The 20829-nt window shown below is 36.1% G+C and overlaps 1 protein-coding gene across 2 annotated transcripts; it reads left to right on the top strand.

Moving 5' to 3' along the window:
• The first annotated feature begins 2396 nt into the window (after positions 1–2396).
• Positions 2397–19733, top strand: LOC100788219 (dnaJ homolog subfamily C GRV2). Of its 2 annotated transcripts, XM_003549749.5 has the most exons (22): positions 2397–3314; positions 3989–4225; positions 4412–4499; positions 4600–4808; positions 5525–5626; positions 5710–5772; positions 6000–8234; positions 8581–8943; positions 9201–9341; positions 9854–10246; positions 10374–10868; positions 11432–11655; positions 11772–12116; positions 13732–14026; positions 15104–15556; positions 15635–15980; positions 16080–16423; positions 16518–16982; positions 17856–17980; positions 18467–18590; positions 19042–19110; positions 19266–19733. In XM_003549749.5, the coding sequence occupies exons 1-22, from the start codon at positions 2886–2888 to the stop codon at positions 19470–19472; spliced, it is 7752 nt and encodes a 2583-aa protein (XP_003549797.1). In that variant the 5' UTR covers positions 2397–2885; the 3' UTR covers positions 19473–19733. The 2 variants fall into 2 exon arrangements, with proteins under 2 accessions (XP_003549797.1, XP_014625182.1); XM_014769696.2 differs by lacking the exons at positions 2397–3314; positions 3989–4225; positions 4412–4499 and having other exon boundaries at positions 4605–4808; positions 5515–5626.
• Positions 19734–20829: the final 1096 nt, after the last annotated feature.

Here is a 20829-nt window from a genome sequence, read left to right as displayed (position 1 = left end):
GGTTCAAAGTTGAAAATAGTGCAACAATAGCTCACATGGCGTGAAAGTAGTTGAAACTTTATTTTGGACGATAATATAAATATAAAGTCAGCGCCTCACACTTATTAGATAAATATAAACTTTATTCGATCAATTTACTTATGAGTACCAGTAGCTTAGTAGCTTAGTGCATAAATTTAATTAAAGTGCTAATAAGTAAGTTGTGTATTTTTTTAAGTATAATTTACTGTAATTGAAAAATATTAATATATAATAGATGATTTTTGAAAGAAAAATATTTAAATTAAAAGAAAGTGTGTATAATTAATTCAGATGTGATTTAAAATTATAGAATAGACAAAAAGTAATAAGCATTATAAGTGACTGTACAAAAATCATTTTTCACTTAGGTAATTTTTGTTAAATTTATCTATATCAAATAAAAAGTCATAAACACGATTAAGTTTACTTAGGAGAGTTTATGGGTACGGAGTACTCACGAACTCAAATTGACTCAAATGATTCAAACAATTTAGGTTTGATCGGGTAAAATTGAATCGAATCGATCAAAATTGTTGATTGTGTCACAATTTTAGATTTATAGATTTATTTTTTTTATACTTGTTTGGTTTGAATTTAAATACTGTTAATATTGGGATTCTAAGTGTTGTGACTTGGACACTATTGAAACTTCTTAAGGTATTAATTTAACGTACATTGTTATTTGTTTTACTTTTTTCATATTTATTTTTTCTATTTGATTTATAATATTAATGAATCATATTTTATTCATTTGTTTCATTAAATTTGGTTGTAGCAAAGCTTACGGTAAAAAATTAGTTTGTAGAAAATAGTTATGATTCAGACTATTATAGTAAATATCGCTTAATAATATTTTGTCTTAATTTATATTAGTTTATTTTACAATATTATATTGATGGTATTAAATGAATCAATTTTACAGACATTTAATAATATTGTGTTCATTTTATTAGATATTTGAAGGAATCATGATATAAAATAGTAGTTATAAGAAAAAAAAATTAAATTAAAATAGATAACTCGTTGGGTCAAACCGAACCAAATCGTTCATAGATGAATTGAATTTGGTTGAGTTTTTTAAAAAAATTATGAAAATCAAACCGAATCAAATCGATTAAATTTGATTGGATTGAATCCTGAATTTGACTAAAACCGGTTTCAAATCCACAAATACCCCTAATTTTACATGAAAAGTAAAATTTGCTATTACCTTCATTAACTACCTCCTCACAATCGGTGTTAGGATTTGCATGTTGACCCTTGTTTGTCAAGCACCAACGTTGAATTCCCTTCATTTGGTTGGATTGCTCCAATGTCACAGGTGGCACACCCATGAGAATCCCATAACTCAGTGAAGTATGGTAACAGTGGCCACATTTTTTGTAAAGGAGGGAAACATTCATATTCCATGTTAAACTAATTTAAATTTCTAAACCAAACCTTACCTACCACAGGTTGTTCTTGATTAATTTTCTTACAGTCTCTAACAAACTCATCTCTTGATATGCTTCTATAATATTAACATCAACACGAATAGGTCTCCCTGATATCGATGTTAAAGCCGAGAGAATGCTTTCATTGTAGTACTTCATGCCAAAACTAGGGAAGCATATTTAGAATAATGTCTTCTAGATGTGGACAAGTGATGAAACAAAGGACCAATTTGTTTAAACTTTAAAGTGAGAACCTTCTCGAATTATTTTTAGTGAACAAGAGTGTCAATAGAAATTAAGTCATGTATTTATCTCAATCCTCATCATAAAGTCCATTTTAGTGGGTTAAAAACTTCTTAATTTTGACTTATGATGAAAAAAGAAAATTTCCAATTTTGAATAGAAACAACTTAGTGATCTAAAGTTGTTTTATATTCATGATTGAGTTCAAACTAAACTAAACTAATAAAAAATATCTACTATAATGATTTTTTTTTTCTTTTCTTCTTTCAAGACCTAATGAATTACTAGAAGCAATTCATTTTATATTTTATAAATTTAAAATAAGAAAGAATTTAATTTTGAATATTATTTCATTTCAAGTTGTTTACTGAATAGCTGCATTTTGATCCAAGTTTTAGTAGTTTTAATTATTATCAATTTCACCTCCTTTATTCAGCAACTACTATGTAAATGAGAAAAAATATTAAAATAAAACAAAATTCATCTTTCTTAAAATGTTAAATCCCAATAGTTTAAATATGATTTTTCATTGTTCTAAAACACACTATCGTTTTTGTTTCTTACGTATAAAACCACATAAGTAGAATTTTGCTCCTGTAACTTAAAACAGAATAAAAAAACCACGTAATAGAATATTTTGATTTTTCATTAGTGTCTTTATTCTGAAGGAGGTATTAGGAGTCATCGCGAATAAGAAACGGCCACGTCATTTTGATCAGCATCAGACGGTGCGTTCGGTCCTCGCCTATTCCTCCCCCTCCTCCCACTACGCCCTTCTCTCTCGCTATTTCTCTCACTCCAACGTGCGACTGCTTGCTCCGATTCGATTTTCCGTTTTCCGATTCCCGCAACCCTAACCCCTCCCTTCCTCATCGAAACTCCAATCGAAACCTCGCATTGGATGAACAAATCAATTTAGTTAGGGTTCCGATTCGATCGCGCGGAAAAACTGAATGTAATCCACACCGCTCTTAAGTCTCAGAGCTGGGGGCGAATCACTCTCGGCCACTCGGAAGCCCGGCGGCGGCGGCGTCACCTCCATCGTCGCAGCAGCAGGGACTCTGGTTCTTCCTCCGCTTCCACAATGCGCCACGTGTCCACACCCTCGCGTATCTCCCCCAGGTCGAATCCGTGAGCCGCTACGCATCTGATCTCAACCGCCCCGTCCAGCTTCGCCCGCCGCCTGTCATGGAAAACGCCGCCAACGCCTCCGCCGCCGTCATTTCCGGTCCCCCGCCGCTCGAGGAGCCCGAGTACTTGGCTCGGTATATGGTCGTTAAGCACTCGTGGCGTGGTCGCTACAAGCGGATTCTCTGCATTTCCAGCGTCACCGTTCTCACTCTCGATCCTTCCACGCTCTCCGTCACGAACTCTTACGACGTGGCGACGGACTTCGAAGGTGCCTCGCCCGTTCTCGGCCGCGACGAGAATTCGAACGAGTTTAACCTCAGTGTGAGGACCGATGGACGCGGAAAATTCAAGGCCACGAAGTTCTCATCGCGGTACAGGGCGAGTATTTTGACGGAGTTGCACCGGATTCGGTGGAACCGGTTGGTGCCGGTGGCTGAGTTCCCGGTGCTTCATCTTCGGCGAAGGGCAGCTCAGTGGGTTCCTTTTGTAAGTCACATTGCTTCTTTAGTTGTGATTGGTTCTCTTGTTTTTCGATGATGATTGCTTTTCTGTGAGCTTTATCCGGGACGTGAGTAAAGAGAGCAGAGAAGAGTTGACATGCATGCATTTTGATTTTGGGATTATTTTTGTTTGCATTGCGATGGTTAATAGTTTATGGTACTGTTTATTAGTTGTCTTGTGTTGTTCATAGTTTGTTGTGGATGATGGATGAATTGTGAGGATGTGCTTTTGTGTCATTCATTTGTTCCATGCCAATCAAGAGAAAAGAAAAAATAAGTGTGTCAAGCAAGGTTTTAATAAATTGACAAAATGAAATTTACATATGGAAATTGAATTACTTTATCTAAACAAACCATTTGAAACACAAGGTATTTGAATTGACTTATCCAAACAAAGTATTTTGTAAATGAAAATAATCTAATTGAAGCAATTCCATGCATGCCAAATTCCTTATAATTTTAAAATCCTTAATCCTAACATTACCTTAATGTTTTATATTGTGAGAATTGTGGAGATTAGGATGGTGGGGAGATAGTTTTTTTTAATAACCGGCAGTTGTCTTTGATATACTGTATGATGAACTTATACAAAAAAAAAAAAAAAGAATGAGTGGTTGATAAGCTAAACTAATTATCCTATATGGCTGGTGGCTTTCACAGAAATTGAAAGTAACTTATGTTGGTGTTGAACTTCTCGATACAAAATCGGGTGACCTTCGCTGGTGCTTGGATTTTAGAGACATGGATTCCCCTGCAATTATTCTTCTATCTGATGCTTTTGGAAAAACAAATGTTGATCATGGTAGCGGATTTGTTCTTTGCCCCTTATATGGAAGAAAATCTAAAGCTTTCCAAGCTGCTTCTGGATGCACAATATCAGCTATTATCTCAAATTTGGTATGGATGGATTTGTTTAAACTTCAATATTTATTCTGCGAGATATTGGATCCTTAAATTACGTTGCCTTTAGGCATGAAATAAAACAGCATTTGTAAGAATGGTTTACTTGTGCTTTCTTGATAACCAAGGAATGCTACCTGTTTTAATATCAACAGTAATAACAGCGCATAAATTTTATTGCAGACTAAAACTGCAAAATCCACTGTTGGGCTATCCTTGTCTGTGGAGAGTTCTCAAACTCTCTCTATTTCTGAATATATAAAACAAAGGGGTAACTAGTCATAACCTTGTTTATGTTCCTTCCACTTTCAAATTCATTATTTATTGCAGTGAATTTATTTTTTAACCTTGAACAAACAAATGTAATGCAGCAAAAGAGGCAGTTGGAGCAGAAGATACCCCAATGGGGGGATGGTCTGTAACAAGGCTGCGTTCTGCTGCCCATGGAACTCTAAATGTTCCAGGATTGAGCTTAGGAGTTGGCCCAAAAGGAGGACTAGGTGAGCATGGTGATTCTGTATCTCGTCAGCTCATTCTTACAAAGGTTTCACTTGTGGAAAGGCGTCCTGAGAATTATGAAGTAAGTGACGCATTTATTAAGTCAACTTGTGAATAGGATGTAGCCATTTGGCCCATTTATAGATGAAAATCTATTATAGGCATTGATACGTGCTGATGGAATTTCTTGCACAAGAAATTAAGCATTGATAAACTATTGTTTTTCTCAAATATTGTTTTTTAATAAATCTTGAATGACATGATTACAGATTTGCAGCATAAGATGCTACTGTGTGCAATAGGTTTTTGGAGTTTTTTACCACGGTGATTTATGCTTTTTTCTATAAGGCTGCACATTTAGGGTACATGTGGATAAGGTTTGAAATAGAGTGCTTTTATTATATAACTTTTTTCGTCTGAGAAAAGTCCTAATTGATTTTCCCCCCTAAAAAGTTATCCAGTTTTTTTTTTAAACGTTCCTTTTAATTAGAAAAAAAACTTTGTACTAAGAAAAAGCTTGAGCAAATGCGGCCTCAATTTGTTATGGTAACAGCAAGCAAGCAGTATCTTATTCTGAGCCAGGTTGAACAGATTTTAAAGATATATTAATCTTGAACAATATATGCATCATCAAAAGAATGTGGATTTGTGTTTTTGTCAATAGTTTTATGTTGGCTTTACATGTTTTGATGCAACCAATTTCATTTAATGCATTTATATGTGTCTATGCTAGCTGAGTTTTACTTAGAATCAGAGGGGTTATGTCAAGTGTTGAGAATTTTTACTAGATGTGTGCAGGCTGTTACTGTTCGTCCTTTATCTTCAGTAAGTGCTCTTGTTCGGTTTGCTGAAGAGCCCCAGATGTTTGCAATTGAATTTAGTGATGGATGCCCCATCCATGTAAGCTTTTGTTGTGCTATTTAGTTATGATTTGTTATGCACTTATGCTATAAATTTTCTCACCAATGTGGCATGAATTGTAGGTTTATGCAAGCACATCTCGTGATAGCTTACTTGCAGCAGTTCGTGATGCTTTACAAACTGAAGTAGGTAGATGTATCTCATCTTGGTTGAGAATTGTTTTTAATTGTATGTGTACATTGAAGCATGGTGATTTATTTCCTATAATGCTTGTCTAATCTCATAATATCATTGTTTAACCTGTTCCTGAACTGGAGGCAATCTTATATGATGTTATAAAAAAGAAAGAATGTCTTATTGCAGAATGGAGTGTCCAAGTGCTTGTTTGACTTCTAGTGATGTTTATTTACAGGGTCAATGTGCCATACCTGTATTGCCAAGACTGACAATGCCTGGTCATCGTATTGATCCTCCCTGTGGGAGAGTTTTTTTGCAATATGGTCAACAAAAGCCTGTTACTGATGCAGAAAGTGCATCCATGCATTTGAAACATTTAGCAGCTGCTGCCAAAGATGCCGTTGCTGAAGGTGGTTCTGTTCCTGGATCTAGGGCTAAACTATGGCGTAGAATAAGGGAGTTCAATGCCTGTATACCATATGGTGGTGTGCCTACAAACGTTGAAGTACCGGAGGTTACTTTGATGGCCTTGATTACTATGCTTCCTGCTGCCCCAAATCTTCCTCCAGAATCTCCTCCATTGCCACCCCCTTCACCAAAAGCTGCAGCAACTGTGATGGGTTTTATTGCATGTTTACGCAGACTACTTGCCTCAAGAAGTGCAGCTTCACATGTGATGTCTTTTCCGGCGGCAGTTGGAAGGATAATGGGTTTACTCAGAAATGGTTCAGAAGGTGTAGCTTCTGAGGCTGCAGGGCTTGTTGCTGCACTTATTGGTGGTGGGCCTGGTGATGCAAATGTAACAGATTCTAAAGGAGAATGGCATGCCACAATTATGCATACAAAGTCTGTTTTGTTTGCTAATCATAATTATATCATCATTCTTGTCAACAGATTAAAGCCCACGTCAGTATCGCCTTTACTGTCAATGACTGTTGTCGAAGTGCTCGAGGCTATGATCTGTGATCCACATGGTGAGACTACCCAATATACTGTTTTTGTTGAATTGTTACGCCAAGTTGCAGGGTTGAAGCGTCGCTTGTTTGCACTGTTTGGTCACCCTGCTGAAAGTGTTAGAGAAACAGTAGCAATGATCATGCGATCAATTGCAGAAGAAGATGCTATTGCTGCAGAGTCCATGCGGGATGCTTCTTTGCGTGATGGTGCTTTGTTGAGACATTTACTGCATGCATTTTTCCTTCCGTCTGGTGAGCGGCGTGAAGTTAGTCGACAACTTGTTGCTCTTTGGGCAGATTCCTATCAACCAGCTTTGGAGCTATTATCCCGAATACTGCCTCCTGGCCTCGTTGCTTACTTGCACACACGTGCTGATGGAGTTCTAGCCGAAGACACAAATCAAGAAGAGTCATCAATTGGGAAAAGAAAAAGACGTTTACTTCAGCACAGGAAAGGTCGCATTGGGAGAGGACTTACCTCGCAAGAACAACCTTTCCCTTCAGCTAATAACTTTGATGCTTCTGATTCAGCTAGGCAGACAGTGGGTGCTATTGTTAGAGGCTCAGACAGCTATCATAAAACTGTTATGGACCCAGGTTCTGGACAGGCTTCAAATATTCAATCATCAGTTGTTCACACTAGTGAAAATTTGAACAATGGATCTTCTACAGGAGAAGTTCAAAATGGGCATTCAACTTTTGTGGATTCAGCTATTGCGGTATCAACAAACTCAAATGAAGCTCCAGGATCTGAATTTTCAAATTCAGTTGATCCTGACAGCAATGCAGTTGGTTTGCAGAATGCAGGCATTCCTGCTCCCGCCCAAGTTGTTGTGGAGAACACCCCTGTAGGATCTGGTCGACTTCTATGTAACTGGCCTGAATTTTGGCGAGCTTTTGATCTTGATCACAATCGTGCAGACTTGATTTGGAATGAGCGTACTAGGCAAGAATTGAGAGAATCTTTGCAAGCTGAAGTTCATAAACTAGATGTTGAGAAAGAGCGTACTGAAGATATTGTTCCAGGGGGTGCTACATTGGATATGGTATCTGGGGTTGAGAGTGTGCCACAAATATCTTGGAACTACCCTGAATTTTCTGTTCGTTACCCAAGCTTGTCAAAAGAAGTTTGCGTGGGACAGTATTATCTTCGGTTACTGCTTGAGAGTGGCAGTGGTGGCAGGGCGCAAGACTTCCCATTGCGTGATCCTGTTGCTTTCTTCAGGGCACTTTACCATCGGTTCTTATGTGATGCTGACACCGGGCTTACTGTAGATGGTGCTGTTCCTGATGAATTAGGTGCGTCTGATGATTGGTGCGACATGGGTAGATTAGATGGTTTTGGTGGAGGTGGTGGATCATCAGTGAGAGAACTTTGTGCAAGGGCAATGGCAATTGTATATGAGCAGCATTACATGACCATTGGCCCTTTTGAAGGTACAGCTCACATTACTGTTCTCTTGGATAGGACAGATGACAGTGCTTTGAGGCATCGACTTCTTTTACTTCTGAAGGTGTGCAAATTGAATTTACTTTTTCCTTGTTTTGTCTTCTCTGAGTGGGAGGAAGGATTACTATGCTTTTTTATTGTATCATAGTTCTGTTCAAAGGCCATCCTAATACTTGTCCTTTAGAGTACTGCAATTTTGGCACTATTTGGGCAAAAAGAAAATACATTTTAAATTTTGACCTTCATTGCTGGTAATTGCAATTTGTAACAGGATTGGTGGTCAATATTGATTATTTGATTTAATGATTATCCTAAATGGAATAAAGTTTTCAAAATGCTCAAGTAAACATTGCAGTATGTCAATTCTATTGTTTGAAAATTTAAATTAACTATGGTTTACTGAATTTCAGGCATTGATGAAGGTTTTATCAAATGTTGAGGCTTGTGTTCTAGTTGGAGGTTGTGTATTAGCTGTTGATCTGCTTACTGCGGTTCATGAAACTTCAGAGAGGACATCTATTCCCTTGCAATCCAATTTAATTGCTGCTAGTGCTTTTATGGAACCACTTAAGGAATGGCTGTATATTGATAAAGATGGTGCTCAAGTTGGTCCTATGGAAAAAGATGCTATTAGAAGATTGTGGTCCAAGAAGGCTATTGATTGGACAACAAGGTTTTGGGCATCTGGGATGCTAGATTGGAAAAAGTTGCGTGATATCCGTGAGCTTCGTTGGGCACTTGCCCTCAGAGTTCCTGTCCTTACCCCACCTCAGGTAGAATCATGCTGGAGTTGGAAGATAATATTGATAATAATTTCTTTTGTGATGTTTTCTGTAGATTTTGTGCTGTTATCTTGAATTGTTGATAACTATAAGCTTAGGCCCATTTGGAAATCTACCGAAAGTCATAGAAGATAGCTATGTTTATGGCTAATAAATTGTCTTGTCAAAAACATTTTTTTGACACTTCATTCTTTAATTTTTTTTTCCTTGTATCCTACTAATAGATAAAATATGTATATTGTATTCAGGTTGGGGACACTGCTTTGTCCATATTGCATAGCATGGTGTCTGCACGTTCAGATTTAGATGATGCTGGAGAGATTGTTACTCCAACTCCTAGAGTAAAGCGAATCTTGTCAAGTCCACGCTGCCTTCCACATATTGCACAGGTAATTTTAGTAATTGTTCATTTTTTTAATCAGCCATGTTAGAAAATATTGATATTTGTTATCATGAGTTATGACTTGCATCTTTCTAAGTAGCATTTCTTTCCCAAAATTATTTTGGCTAGATTCTTTGATTCTTGATTGTCTTTATCATTCTTGTTGAAAGAGAGAGAAACAGATGCAAGAGAGGCTGAAACTGTGTGTCTTGACTACACAATGGAGTTCGTTTTATATAGACTTAATGCAATAAATACAAATAGATATTGGAGATAATATTCCTATTTACATGATATTATATGCCTGTAACTACAAAGTTCAACAAATAATAATAAAATATAAAAGAAGAATAAATCCCAAGAGATAATCTAGGATACTCTAAAATATTCCAAGATATAAAAATGATATCATAAAATTGTATGTTTTGTCTACTCTTCCAACTTCTAAACAAATTAAATATTATAATATTTTGATTTCCTTTTTTCCATTTCATTTTGTTTTTCTGGGGGTGCGGACAGGCCTTTCTTTCTGGGGAACCAAGTATTGTTGAGGCAGCTGCTGCATTGCTTAAGGCTATTGTTACACGGAATCCCAAAGCTATGGTCCGTCTATACAGCACTGGTGCATTTTATTTTGCACTGGCATATCCTGGGTCTAATCTACTTTCAATTGGGCAACTCTTTTCTGTCACCCATGTCCATCAAGCATTTCATGGTGGGGAAGAGGCTGCAGTTTCAACTTCATTGCCTTTGGCAAAACGTAGTGTTCTTGGTGGACTTCTCCCTGAATCTTTGTTGTACGTACTAGAACGTAGTGGTCCAGCAGCATTTGCTGCAGCAATGGTTTCTGATTCTGACACGCCAGAGATAATATGGACTCACAAAATGAGGGCAGAAAATCTAATTCGTCAGGTAATCTAAACTTAGCCACCCTGATGAGTTTTATTTTTCCTCAATTTTTATAATATTACATTCACTGGGTTACTAATATGATATTTACATAGTATAATTGAATCCATTCTCCTTCGCTTTTTATCAGGTTTTGCAGCATCTTGGTGATTTTCCGCAGAAACTGTCACAGCATTGCCATGTTTTATATGACTACGCCCCCATGCCTCCAGTGACATACCCAGAGCTGAGAGATGAAATGTGGTGTCACCGTTATTACCTCAGGAACCTATGTGATGATATTCGTTTTCCAAATTGGCCAATTGTTGAACATGTAGAGTTTCTTCAGTCACTACTTGTAATGTGGCGTGAAGAGTTAACTAGAAAGCCTATGGATCTTTCTGAAGAAGAAGCTTGCAAGATCCTTGAAGTATCCTTTGAGGATGTGTCTAGTGATGGTGTAAATAAAAGAAATTCTCTGGAAGTTATGGATGAAGCATCTAGCTTATCGAAGCAGATTGAGAACATTGATGAAGAAAAATTAAAGCGACAATATCGGAAACTTGCTATGAAATATCATCCTGACAAAAATCCAGAAGGGAGGGAGAAGTTTCTTGCTATACAGAAGGCCTATGAACGCCTCCAGGTAAACATAAGTTTCCATGTCATACACAGGCTTCTTTCGAATCATGTTTCAGTAAATGTCACTAAGATGGCATGATTATTTCTAGTTTTCTACATAACGGTTCTCATACTTATATTGTCTTAGTATCTCAGCTTAAAAATTGTGGAGACTTGTGTTGTCTTAACTCTTGGGCAATTAATTTATGAATCAAGTATCTTGTGCATACAAATCTGAAATCTAGTTGTAATTTTTCTTCGGTATGCTATTGACTTAAAAGCCTCATAGGGGAAAAAGTTGCACATTTATACAATTTTATTTTTTAGCTTATATGTTTTAATCTTCTAATGAACCACCACTGCAGAATACATGCATGCAAGCTTACAATGGTTGTATACTAGCACAAAAATGGGCCATCAAAATCATAATGCTCATTGATTTTCATTTTGATTTCTTTGTGTGTGTTTATATCCTCCATTACAATGAATTGTTCTACTAAAGTTTTTTTTTTTTTTTTTCATTTGCAAGCAAGAATACATATGCCTTTTATAATTTGTTCGATTATATTTTTTGTGACCAAAACATAGGCTACCATGCAAGGGTTGCAAGGTCCCCAGCCTTGGAGATTGCTACTTTTATTGAAGGGACAATGTATTTTATACAGAAGACATGGAGATGTATTGGAGCCATTCAAATATGCCGGCTATCCCATGTTGCTGAGTGCTGTTACTGTGGACAAGGATGACAACAATTTTCTTTCTTCAGATAGAGCACTTCTCCTTGTTGCTGCATCAGAGCTTGTCTGGCTGACGTAAGAGTTTCAAGTTCTTTCTTAGGATTATGCAAATAAGTTTCATGTTCTTTCATGTCCTTGTTGCAACATTTTGTGGTAACTTTTGATCCTTAATTGAATTTTCATATGGTTAGATGTGCATCTTCTTCATTGAATGGTGAAGAGCTGGTAAGGGATGGAGGAGTACATCTTCTTGCAACTCTTCTTTCCCGTTGCATGGGTGTTGTTCAGCCAACTACTCCTGGAAATGAACCATCTGCCATCATTGTTACAAACATCATGCGAACATTTTCAGTTCTTAGTCAGTTTGAGGCTGCCAGAGCTGAGATACTTGAGTTTTCCGGACTAGTTGAGGACATTGTGCACTGTACTGAATTTGAGCTTGTACCTGCAGCTGTTAATGCTGCTTTACAGACTATTGCCAATGTTTCTATTTCCTCTGAATTGCAAGATGCTTTATTGAAGGCTGGTGTTTTATGGTATGCCTCTTCAATTATTGTTTTAGGGTAAATTATTTTATATCTATTTCAAGTTTGTAGGAGGGTGAGTCTAGCGATTAAATAGGATAAGTAGCTTCTACAGTTACGTATTTAAGTACAGCTTGTTACATGGGTTTACTGTTATAAGTGCATTCCAACTCTTGTTCTCAAAATGGTCTTGACTAGTTCTCCCCAGTTTAGATATCCTGTTTCTATTTTCCAATTCTCTTAAACTATTCCTCTTCCTCCTTAGGATCACCTTATGAGAGATCTTTGAATGTGTTGCCATCCTTATCTTATTGCAACTTTTGTTTACAACTGAATGCCTTCTATCAATCTTGAAGATTTTCTTTTTTAATTCTGACATCTCCAGAGACATTCCTGACTCACTCTTCCAGTCTCCTTCTAAAGTAGGACACCATCACCTAAATGGCTAAATCTTGTATCGCATGTTGATCCCTGTAATAGAATGAACAGGATCCAAGTTTGAAACTGAGCTAGGCAAAGAATGATGGGACAATGATGTGGGAACAACTAACAAGGGAAAGAAAAAAAGGATTAAGACAAATACTCCCTGTAAATGATTAGCCAAAATTAATTTTTTTCCTTACTCAAAGAATTGTTACCAGTAACAGGGTTACCAGCTGAGGCATTGAGGGCAACACTCTTCTCCTGAATGCATGAAACTGATATCATCAAATACAGAAGACATACATAGAGTTTCCTCCTCAAACACTAGCTTCCCTTCAATTGGGGAGCTATTCCCATCTGTGATAATCTTTATGAGTGCATTTGTTTCACGGATTAAAAGTTGATTCCTGGGGATGTAAACATGGGAATGTACAAGCTTTTAAAAATTCTTCCCGGGTACTGTTGATTCCTGGGAAAGTTGTAACTTCCATTTTTACCATACTTTCCTACAATTTTATTCGCATGTGGTAAGGGAAGTTATCGTCTAAAATGTAACCAAGCACATTTTAAATATATTCAGGAATAATATTCCTAGTCATAATATTCTTGGGAATATAACATGATACTTTGAAACAAGCGTTCCTTTTGGAACCTGAATTTTGTTTGTGTTTGATTCAATACCTCATTAAATGTGCTGCACTGAGCATTATGTGAAAGTTGACCAAATATAGTACAAGCTCTACCTTTTATCTAGTAGGCATAAGAAAGAAATTTACATTTTTTTTGTCTTAACCCTCCAGTTCATCAAGGGAAAGGGACCTTGACTAATTCAAAGTTCGGTCAGGAGGTAAGTAAAGCCTGATCAAGAATTGCTTCCGCCAAGGATCAAACTCGGGTAGTACCCGAACAATTTAACCTTAACTTCAACACATTAACCTTACACATTATCTAGTTGGCATAAACGGAATTTACATAATAATACCATCTGATTCTCACCTAGTATTATAATTTATACTTTACTCCTCTAGGCATCTCAGTTAATCCTGGTAATGAAGTATTACTTTTTCAGTTGTTGGTTAGCTAATGAGCTCTAACTTTTATATGTTGACCATAATTATTTATGGTACATAAAGAATATTTTTATCCTATTTAGTTTTACTTGTAAATATTTTTGGACTTATCTATTTAATATGGTCCATAATAGGTACCTTTTGCCTCTGCTGCTTCAGTATGACTCAACTGCAGAAGAATCTGATGCAACAGAATCTCATGGTGTCGGTGCTAGTGTTCAAATTGCCAAAAACATGCATGCCATAAAAGCATCACACGCTTTGTCAAGGCTCAGTGGTTTGTGTGGAGATGAGAGTGCAACCCCTTACAATCAGGCAGCTGCTGATGCCGTCAGAGTTTTGCTAACTCCCAAGCTCTCTAGCATGTTAAAAGATCAAATGTCCAAAGATTTACTGTCCAAATTAAATGCAAACCTGGAGTCACCAGAGGTATTTTTTCTCATCATCCTTAACCCTGTGTAAGGATGAATTGTTTTGATAAGGGCACTTGTTTTCTTGTTTGTGGGACTACCATTGGAATAAAAATGAATGTTTTACTCTGTAAAGGTTTTTATTAATGTCTCTGATTGCACAGTTATTGGAACATAGTTTAAGTGACAAGACAAATATGTTGGACAAGAAACTATATGCATAGTCATTAGTAGCTAGGTTTTAGTCTGTGCCCATTTTTGAATCAGTCAGAAAAGATTATTGTTTAGGATGTAAGAATAAATTGATGATAAGTTAATGATGTTATTGTTAATAAAATCGGCATGCTGAGATAAAGGAACTGTTGGTTTGGCCGATGATAAAAAGCTACACATTTTATAGGAAAGAACTTAGAATACTGTTAAGCTGAAGAAATTTTGGAAGGAAAAGATTGGCAGATTTTGAGTTGAATAAAGAAAAACCTAAATATTTTGGGAAAAAGAACGTCAGATAAAATCTGAACTCTGAAGAGCTGAAATTTTTTTGAAGAGAAAAGAATAGGCTGAAGAGATCTACAACATAGGCAAAAAGGAGATAGGTCCTCTGGCAACTGGGAAAGTAGAACTGAACTTTTTATGTTAAAACTGATTGAACAAATTTATTAGAGCCTTCAACTCATTTTGAGCCTGCTACTATGCTTCTTGCTAGTTGACACAGCAATTAAAATTCAAAATATGTAACCTAATGTTTCTAAAATACTTACACCGGTGTAAATGGCACTCTCCTTCCCCCTAAAGAAGAAAAGGCACAAAAGGAAAATATACCAGACTATTGTATTGTTGATATAGTCGTACAAATTAGTTGGTATAGTTATTTGTTGTTTCTTTTAGTCACTAGTCTTCCTGGTCATTTAATAGGTTCTATCTACTGACTACCTGTAGTGTTCAATGAGATAATCCATGAATTCCTGCAATAGTTAACCATTTTTTGCTTTAGAATATTTATGTTTCAACTTTTAAGAAAATAAAATTAAGCCTTTTCTTATTTGTATTTGCATGTTGATGTTGATGTTTATACTATCTTTTGAATACTGTGCAGATTATCTGGAACTCTTCAACACGAGCAGAGTTGCTGAAATTTGTGGACCAGCAACGTGCAGCTCAAGGTCCTGATGGTTCATATGATATTAAGGATTCACATGACTTTGTCTATAAAGCACTATCCAGAGAATTATTCATTGGAAATGTTTACTTGAGAGTCTACAATGATCAACCAGACTTTGAAATTAGTGAACCAGAAACTTTTTGCCTTGCTCTGATTGATTTTATATCTTATCTTGTACACAATCAATGTGTTGAAGATGCCGGTCATAAGGTTGAAGGCACCTCTAGTTTCTTTGAGACTTTTGAGCATACAAGTGAGGCTGTTGATGGATCTGTCAATGAGCAGCAGGTTCTGGAAAATTCTGGCACAATGTCTGAAGAACAATCTTTAGGGAAGGAAGAGCTTGAGCTGATTAAAAATCTCCGTTCTGCATTGACCTCCCTTCAGGTTAATTCATAACTGCCTTATTATGTAGTGAACTACTTTTATTCAGCATGTCTGACTATTCTTCTTTATTTTCTGCAGAACCTTCTGACTAATAATCCCAATTTGGCATCCATATTTTCTAATAAAGACAAGTTACTGCCTCTTTTTGAATGCTTTTCTGTGCCCGAAGCATCACTCAGTAACATTCCTCAACTTTGCCTAGGAGTGTTATCACTCTTAACAGCACATGCTCCTTGTTTGCAAGCCATGGTTGCAGATGGATCTAGTCTTCTGCTTTTATTACAAATGCTTCACTCATCCCCAAGTTGTCGTGAAGGGTCTCTCCATGTTCTCTACGCATTGGCAAGCACACCAGAGCTAGCCTGGGCTGCTGCCAAACATGGGGGTGTTGTCTACATTCTTGAATTGCTCTTGCCTTTGAAGGGTAGAAGACTTGTACATCTTAGTTGGTCATTTATTATTCTCATTTTTAGAATCGGTTTGCAGATTTATACATATTGATAAAAATCATAATTCCATGCAGAAGAAATTCCACTCCAGCAAAGAGCTATGGCGGCCTCCTTGTTGGGGAAGCTTGTTAGCCAACCAATGCACGGACCAAGAGTTTCTATCACACTTGCAAGGTTTCTCCCTGATGGCCTTGTATCAGTAATCAGGGATGGACCTGGTGAAGCAGTTGTAGTTGCCCTTGAGCAGACTACAGAGACACCAGAACTTGTATGGACGCCAGCGATGGCGACTTCCTTATCTGCACAAATTTCCACTATGGCATCAGAGCTATACCGTGAGCAGATGAAAGGGCGTGTTGTTGATTGGGATGTGCCTGAGCAGGCATCTGGACAGCAGGAAATGAGAGATGAGCCACAGGTATTCACCAGATATATGTGATTTTTTTTTATAAAATTATGTATAGAATAATATATTTTCTCATAAATGGATTTCAACTTTTGTGTGGATGCAGGTTGGTGGCATCTATGTTAGGCTGTTTCTGAAAGATCCCAAATTCCCTCTTAGAAACCCTAAAAGGTTCTTGGAAGGTCTACTAGATCAGTATTTGTCGTCCATTGCTGCCACCCATTATGAGGTGCAGGTTATTGATCCAGAGCTTCCTTTGCTCCTGTCGGCTGCACTGGTTTCCTTACTGCGTGTGCATCCTGCACTAGCAGATCATGTTGGATATCTTGGATATGTACCAAAACTAGTTGCTGCTGTTGCATTTGAGGGAAGGCGAGAAACAATGTCATCAGGTGAGGTAAACAATGGGAGACATGCAGAACAAACATATGACCCAGATAAGGAATCAGCAGAGAACACACAAACTCCTCAAGAACGTGTGCGCCTGAGTTGTTTGCGTGTCTTGCATCAACTTGCAGCTAGTACCACCTGTGCGGAGGCCATGGCAGCAACCAGTGTTGGAACACCTCAGGTAGCTGACAAGACATGTTCTATAAGTATCTATTAATTTACAATTTTACAATGCTTTATGCCAGTTATGCAATGTTCTGCTTTTAATTAAACTGTTATCGTGGCTCCTTTTTTGGTTTGGAGCCTGCTGAAAATGGTCTTTTGTCTACCTGCTTTATACCATAATATTTTGAACAAAATCCTTACCTCTTATTGCAAAGAAAGAAAAATAAATGTGAAAACATATCATACGACACTTGCTTGTCTGTCATGAGAATATTCTGTTTTTCTCAGGGATCATCTCTCTCTAATACTTGTTTCCCTCAAATCTCTCTGGATCCTGTATTGTTCATCTCCAAATTCCATTAAGTGTGTGATCCTGGTTCACCTGATCTAGAAGCAACTTTTGACTTTTTTTCAACAGTTTCTTAGCTGCTAATCCTAGTTTTAAACTTATTTTTTACTTCAGAATATATAAGTCTCAACGGAAAATGTTAAGACTTGCAATTGTAGGGAAAATCATGCTATTTTGGAGAATCTTTGGTTCGATGACAGCTGTCATTTATTTATTATTTATTTCCTAGGGTGGGGTGGAGAGTTTAGATATGCTTCTGTTGGTGATAAAGGCTAAATATTGATTGTGGGAGGACATACCATTCAGCTGCAGTTGATATTGAGTGACTTAGCTGATGAGTATGTAAAAAGAAAGATTTAAAAGTTTACATGTTCTGATAGCCTCATGCTTTAGGGAGGGTTCTAATTTCTTTTTGATATTGTTAGTATGCTTTTGTTGCTCTACTTCCATTATCTGTATATATAACTTGCATTGACCTAATTTTTAACTGTCTTTGACCAAACAAAAATTTTATTTTGTTGTTTAAATTTCTTCTTCCAGGTTGTTCCGCTGCTAATGAAAGCCATAGGGTGGCAAGGTGGAAGCATTTTAGCTCTTGAGACTCTAAAACGTGTTGTGGTTGCCGGAAACCGAGCCAGGGATGCTCTTGTTGCACAGGGACTTAAGTGAGTACCTTGTATAATTGAAAATTGATGCGCTTTTAACTGATTCAATATTTTTTGACTTGGAGATCCAAGTTCATGATATAACTTTGCATTAGCTGCATAAAACTTACACAAGATGCAAGTGAAAGAGAAAACTCATCAAATCAATTTCAATTATAAGGCCTTTTTTTTTGTTTATATAAAAACCTGGTTTGAGTCCTTTAACTTCCCCTTGTTTTTGTAGATTTGAAGTTCAGTCGTGGTAGTGATGTGTGAAGAGTTTGAAATTTGAGTCAGTAATTAAAAAACTTACTAAATACCCCTTAATTTTACAGAAATATAACTGCAAACAACCACCTTATCCCACCAAGTGAGGTTGGCTACAAGAATCACATGATGCCATTGGATTCTGTTATATATATATTTTTTAAGAATTGCAAACCCTCTCTCTCTCTCTCTCTCTCTCTCTCTCTCTCAATTCTAAAATAAATTTTACAAACAATGCAGAGTTGGTCTTGTTGAAGTTCTTCTTGGTCTTCTTGACTGGAGGGCTGGTGGAAGGAATGGCTTTTGTTCTCAGATGAAGTGGAATGAATCTGAAGCATCTATTGGCAGGGTGCTTGCTATTGAGGTTGGAATCTCGGTCAATTTTATTCTTCCTCTTGAGTTTGAGTTTCTCTCTCCTCCATATCTTCTTCTTTACTATTTTCTGCAATTTTTAAAAAATTGTATTTCTGTATGCTCCAGTACCTGGTGTTTCAGTGGTTTTTAATCAGATCACATTTTGTTTGTATATCTGAGTTTCCATAGAATCAACTATTACTTTTAAATTTCCCATTTCTTAATTCTGACATCTTGCACTTTAAAATAATAATTTTGCATTTACTTTGAGTCTGGATTTTGTATTTTTTTCTGCAGGTATTTTATTTCTTTTTCATTAATTTATTTGCACAATTTGACTAACATTAAAGAAAGTACTTGCAGTTGTTGTTTCTAAAAAAAATGATATTGATTAATTTGTAACAATTTTCTGTTGATGATTAATTATTTGTTGTTGACTAGTTACTTATCTGCTTAATCAGGTCTTGCATGCCTTTGCTACTGAAGGAGCCCATTGCACTAAAGTGCGAGAACTATTGAACAATTCTGATGTAAGTCTCAACACATGTAGAGTAGTAATATGGCATGGTTGTTCGAGTTTTTGGCTTTTACCTCTTGGCACCTCTGTGCATTTTGCTGCATCCTGTTGCAAGTATACATATCTAAGTTTTTACCTTCTACAATCATTTTCCCTCCTACGTTCCAGGTTTGGAGTGCTTACAAAGACCAGAAGCATGATCTCTTCCTCCCTTCAAATGCTCAATCTGCAGCTGCTGGCATTGCTGGTCTCATTGAGAATTCATCATCGTCGAGACTCATTTATGCTCTTACTGCTCCACCACAATCCACTACTTCTAGAACTCCTCCATCATCCTCTCCCGACTTCAATGGAAAGCAGGATCAACCTTTATAGTATTAAAAAAAATAAAATGTTTTTACATGATGGAGCATATACCCAACAAACCTATACCTGTAACCCACCTGTATAGTGCACTGTACAGTTTTGTTATCTAGTTGCTCCTGGGTTAACTGGGAAGCATGCGCAATTTTCTCTAGAGTTATTCGTTTGTGTAAAGAGGGGATCTTCACCTTCCCTTCCTTTTTTCCTTGTAAATTGGATGATGTATTTACTATTGCTAAAAATAGTGAGGTGATTTTGCGCATTATCGTCAAAGTTGAGTTTTATTTGTGGTGTTATTGACATGATCTCTGAAGCAGCTGACCTTTTTGTTTTAACTAAAATCCGTATTCTACCCAATTCCCTCACACCCCTCCCCTTCTATTCCTTTTTTTCCCCCTCTGCTACTCTCCCCCTACCATTCCATTCTCTTCACTTCCCCGTCTATTTAACCCTTTTCTCTTCTCTCCCGTCCCATCCCACTCTCTTCTTTCACATGAGACACTTTTCTTTTGCCTCTTATCTTCTTATCCATCTCATTGTGTATAAATATATAATAGAAACTAGTTTTCAATGTGAATAGAAAAAAAGTAAAACAAAACATGTTTTTACTGTATTAATTTTTTTTTGTCAAAAAATTTAAGATAATGGTAACGTGTTTGAGTTATATATATATATATATATATATATATATATATATATATATATATATATATATATATATATGATCCATTGACATCATGTGTAAGTCTAAAAAATTTAGTCAAATTTATACTGTTAATATAAGTTAATCTTATGGTTTATAATATCTTAATAAATATGATAACTTTAACATATTTTATAACTATCAATTAATTAAAGATAAGCAATCGGTTACATTATTTGTATTGATTCTTTTTAACTATTTCTAAAATTTATTAACAAAATAATGTTTTCTACAAATGTTTCCCATAATAAAGTCTATATTTTTTTATGCTTATGATATACAATTTTCACCCTTAATATAGGTTAAAGAAAAATTATGCATCCCTTTAAAAAAAATATTGCATAATGCTTTAACAATAAAATGCATAAAATAAAGAGTAAGATAATAATTTTATAAATAAGTTTATATTGTAATTACATTATACATTTATTTTTTTCTATTTTCTAATAAATGTATTTTTTAACTAGTAAAAAATAAACTGTTATGATATGTTTTATTGCATGAAAAAAATTAAAAATATATTACTGTTAATAATTTTAATAAATAATTAATTTAAAAAATCAAATGATTTAATTTAATAATTAAAGATAACTAACTGACAATCATTAAATATATTAAAGTTTTCATATTTATCAAGATATTATAAATCATAAGATTAACATACAC

Source organism: Glycine max, chromosome 17 (assembly GCF_000004515.6).
Source record: "Glycine max cultivar Williams 82 chromosome 17, Glycine_max_v4.0, whole genome shotgun sequence".
In the NCBI taxonomy this organism is placed as follows: Eukaryota; Viridiplantae; Streptophyta; class Magnoliopsida; order Fabales; family Fabaceae; genus Glycine; species Glycine max.
This window is presented reverse-complemented; position numbering and strand designations above follow the sequence as displayed.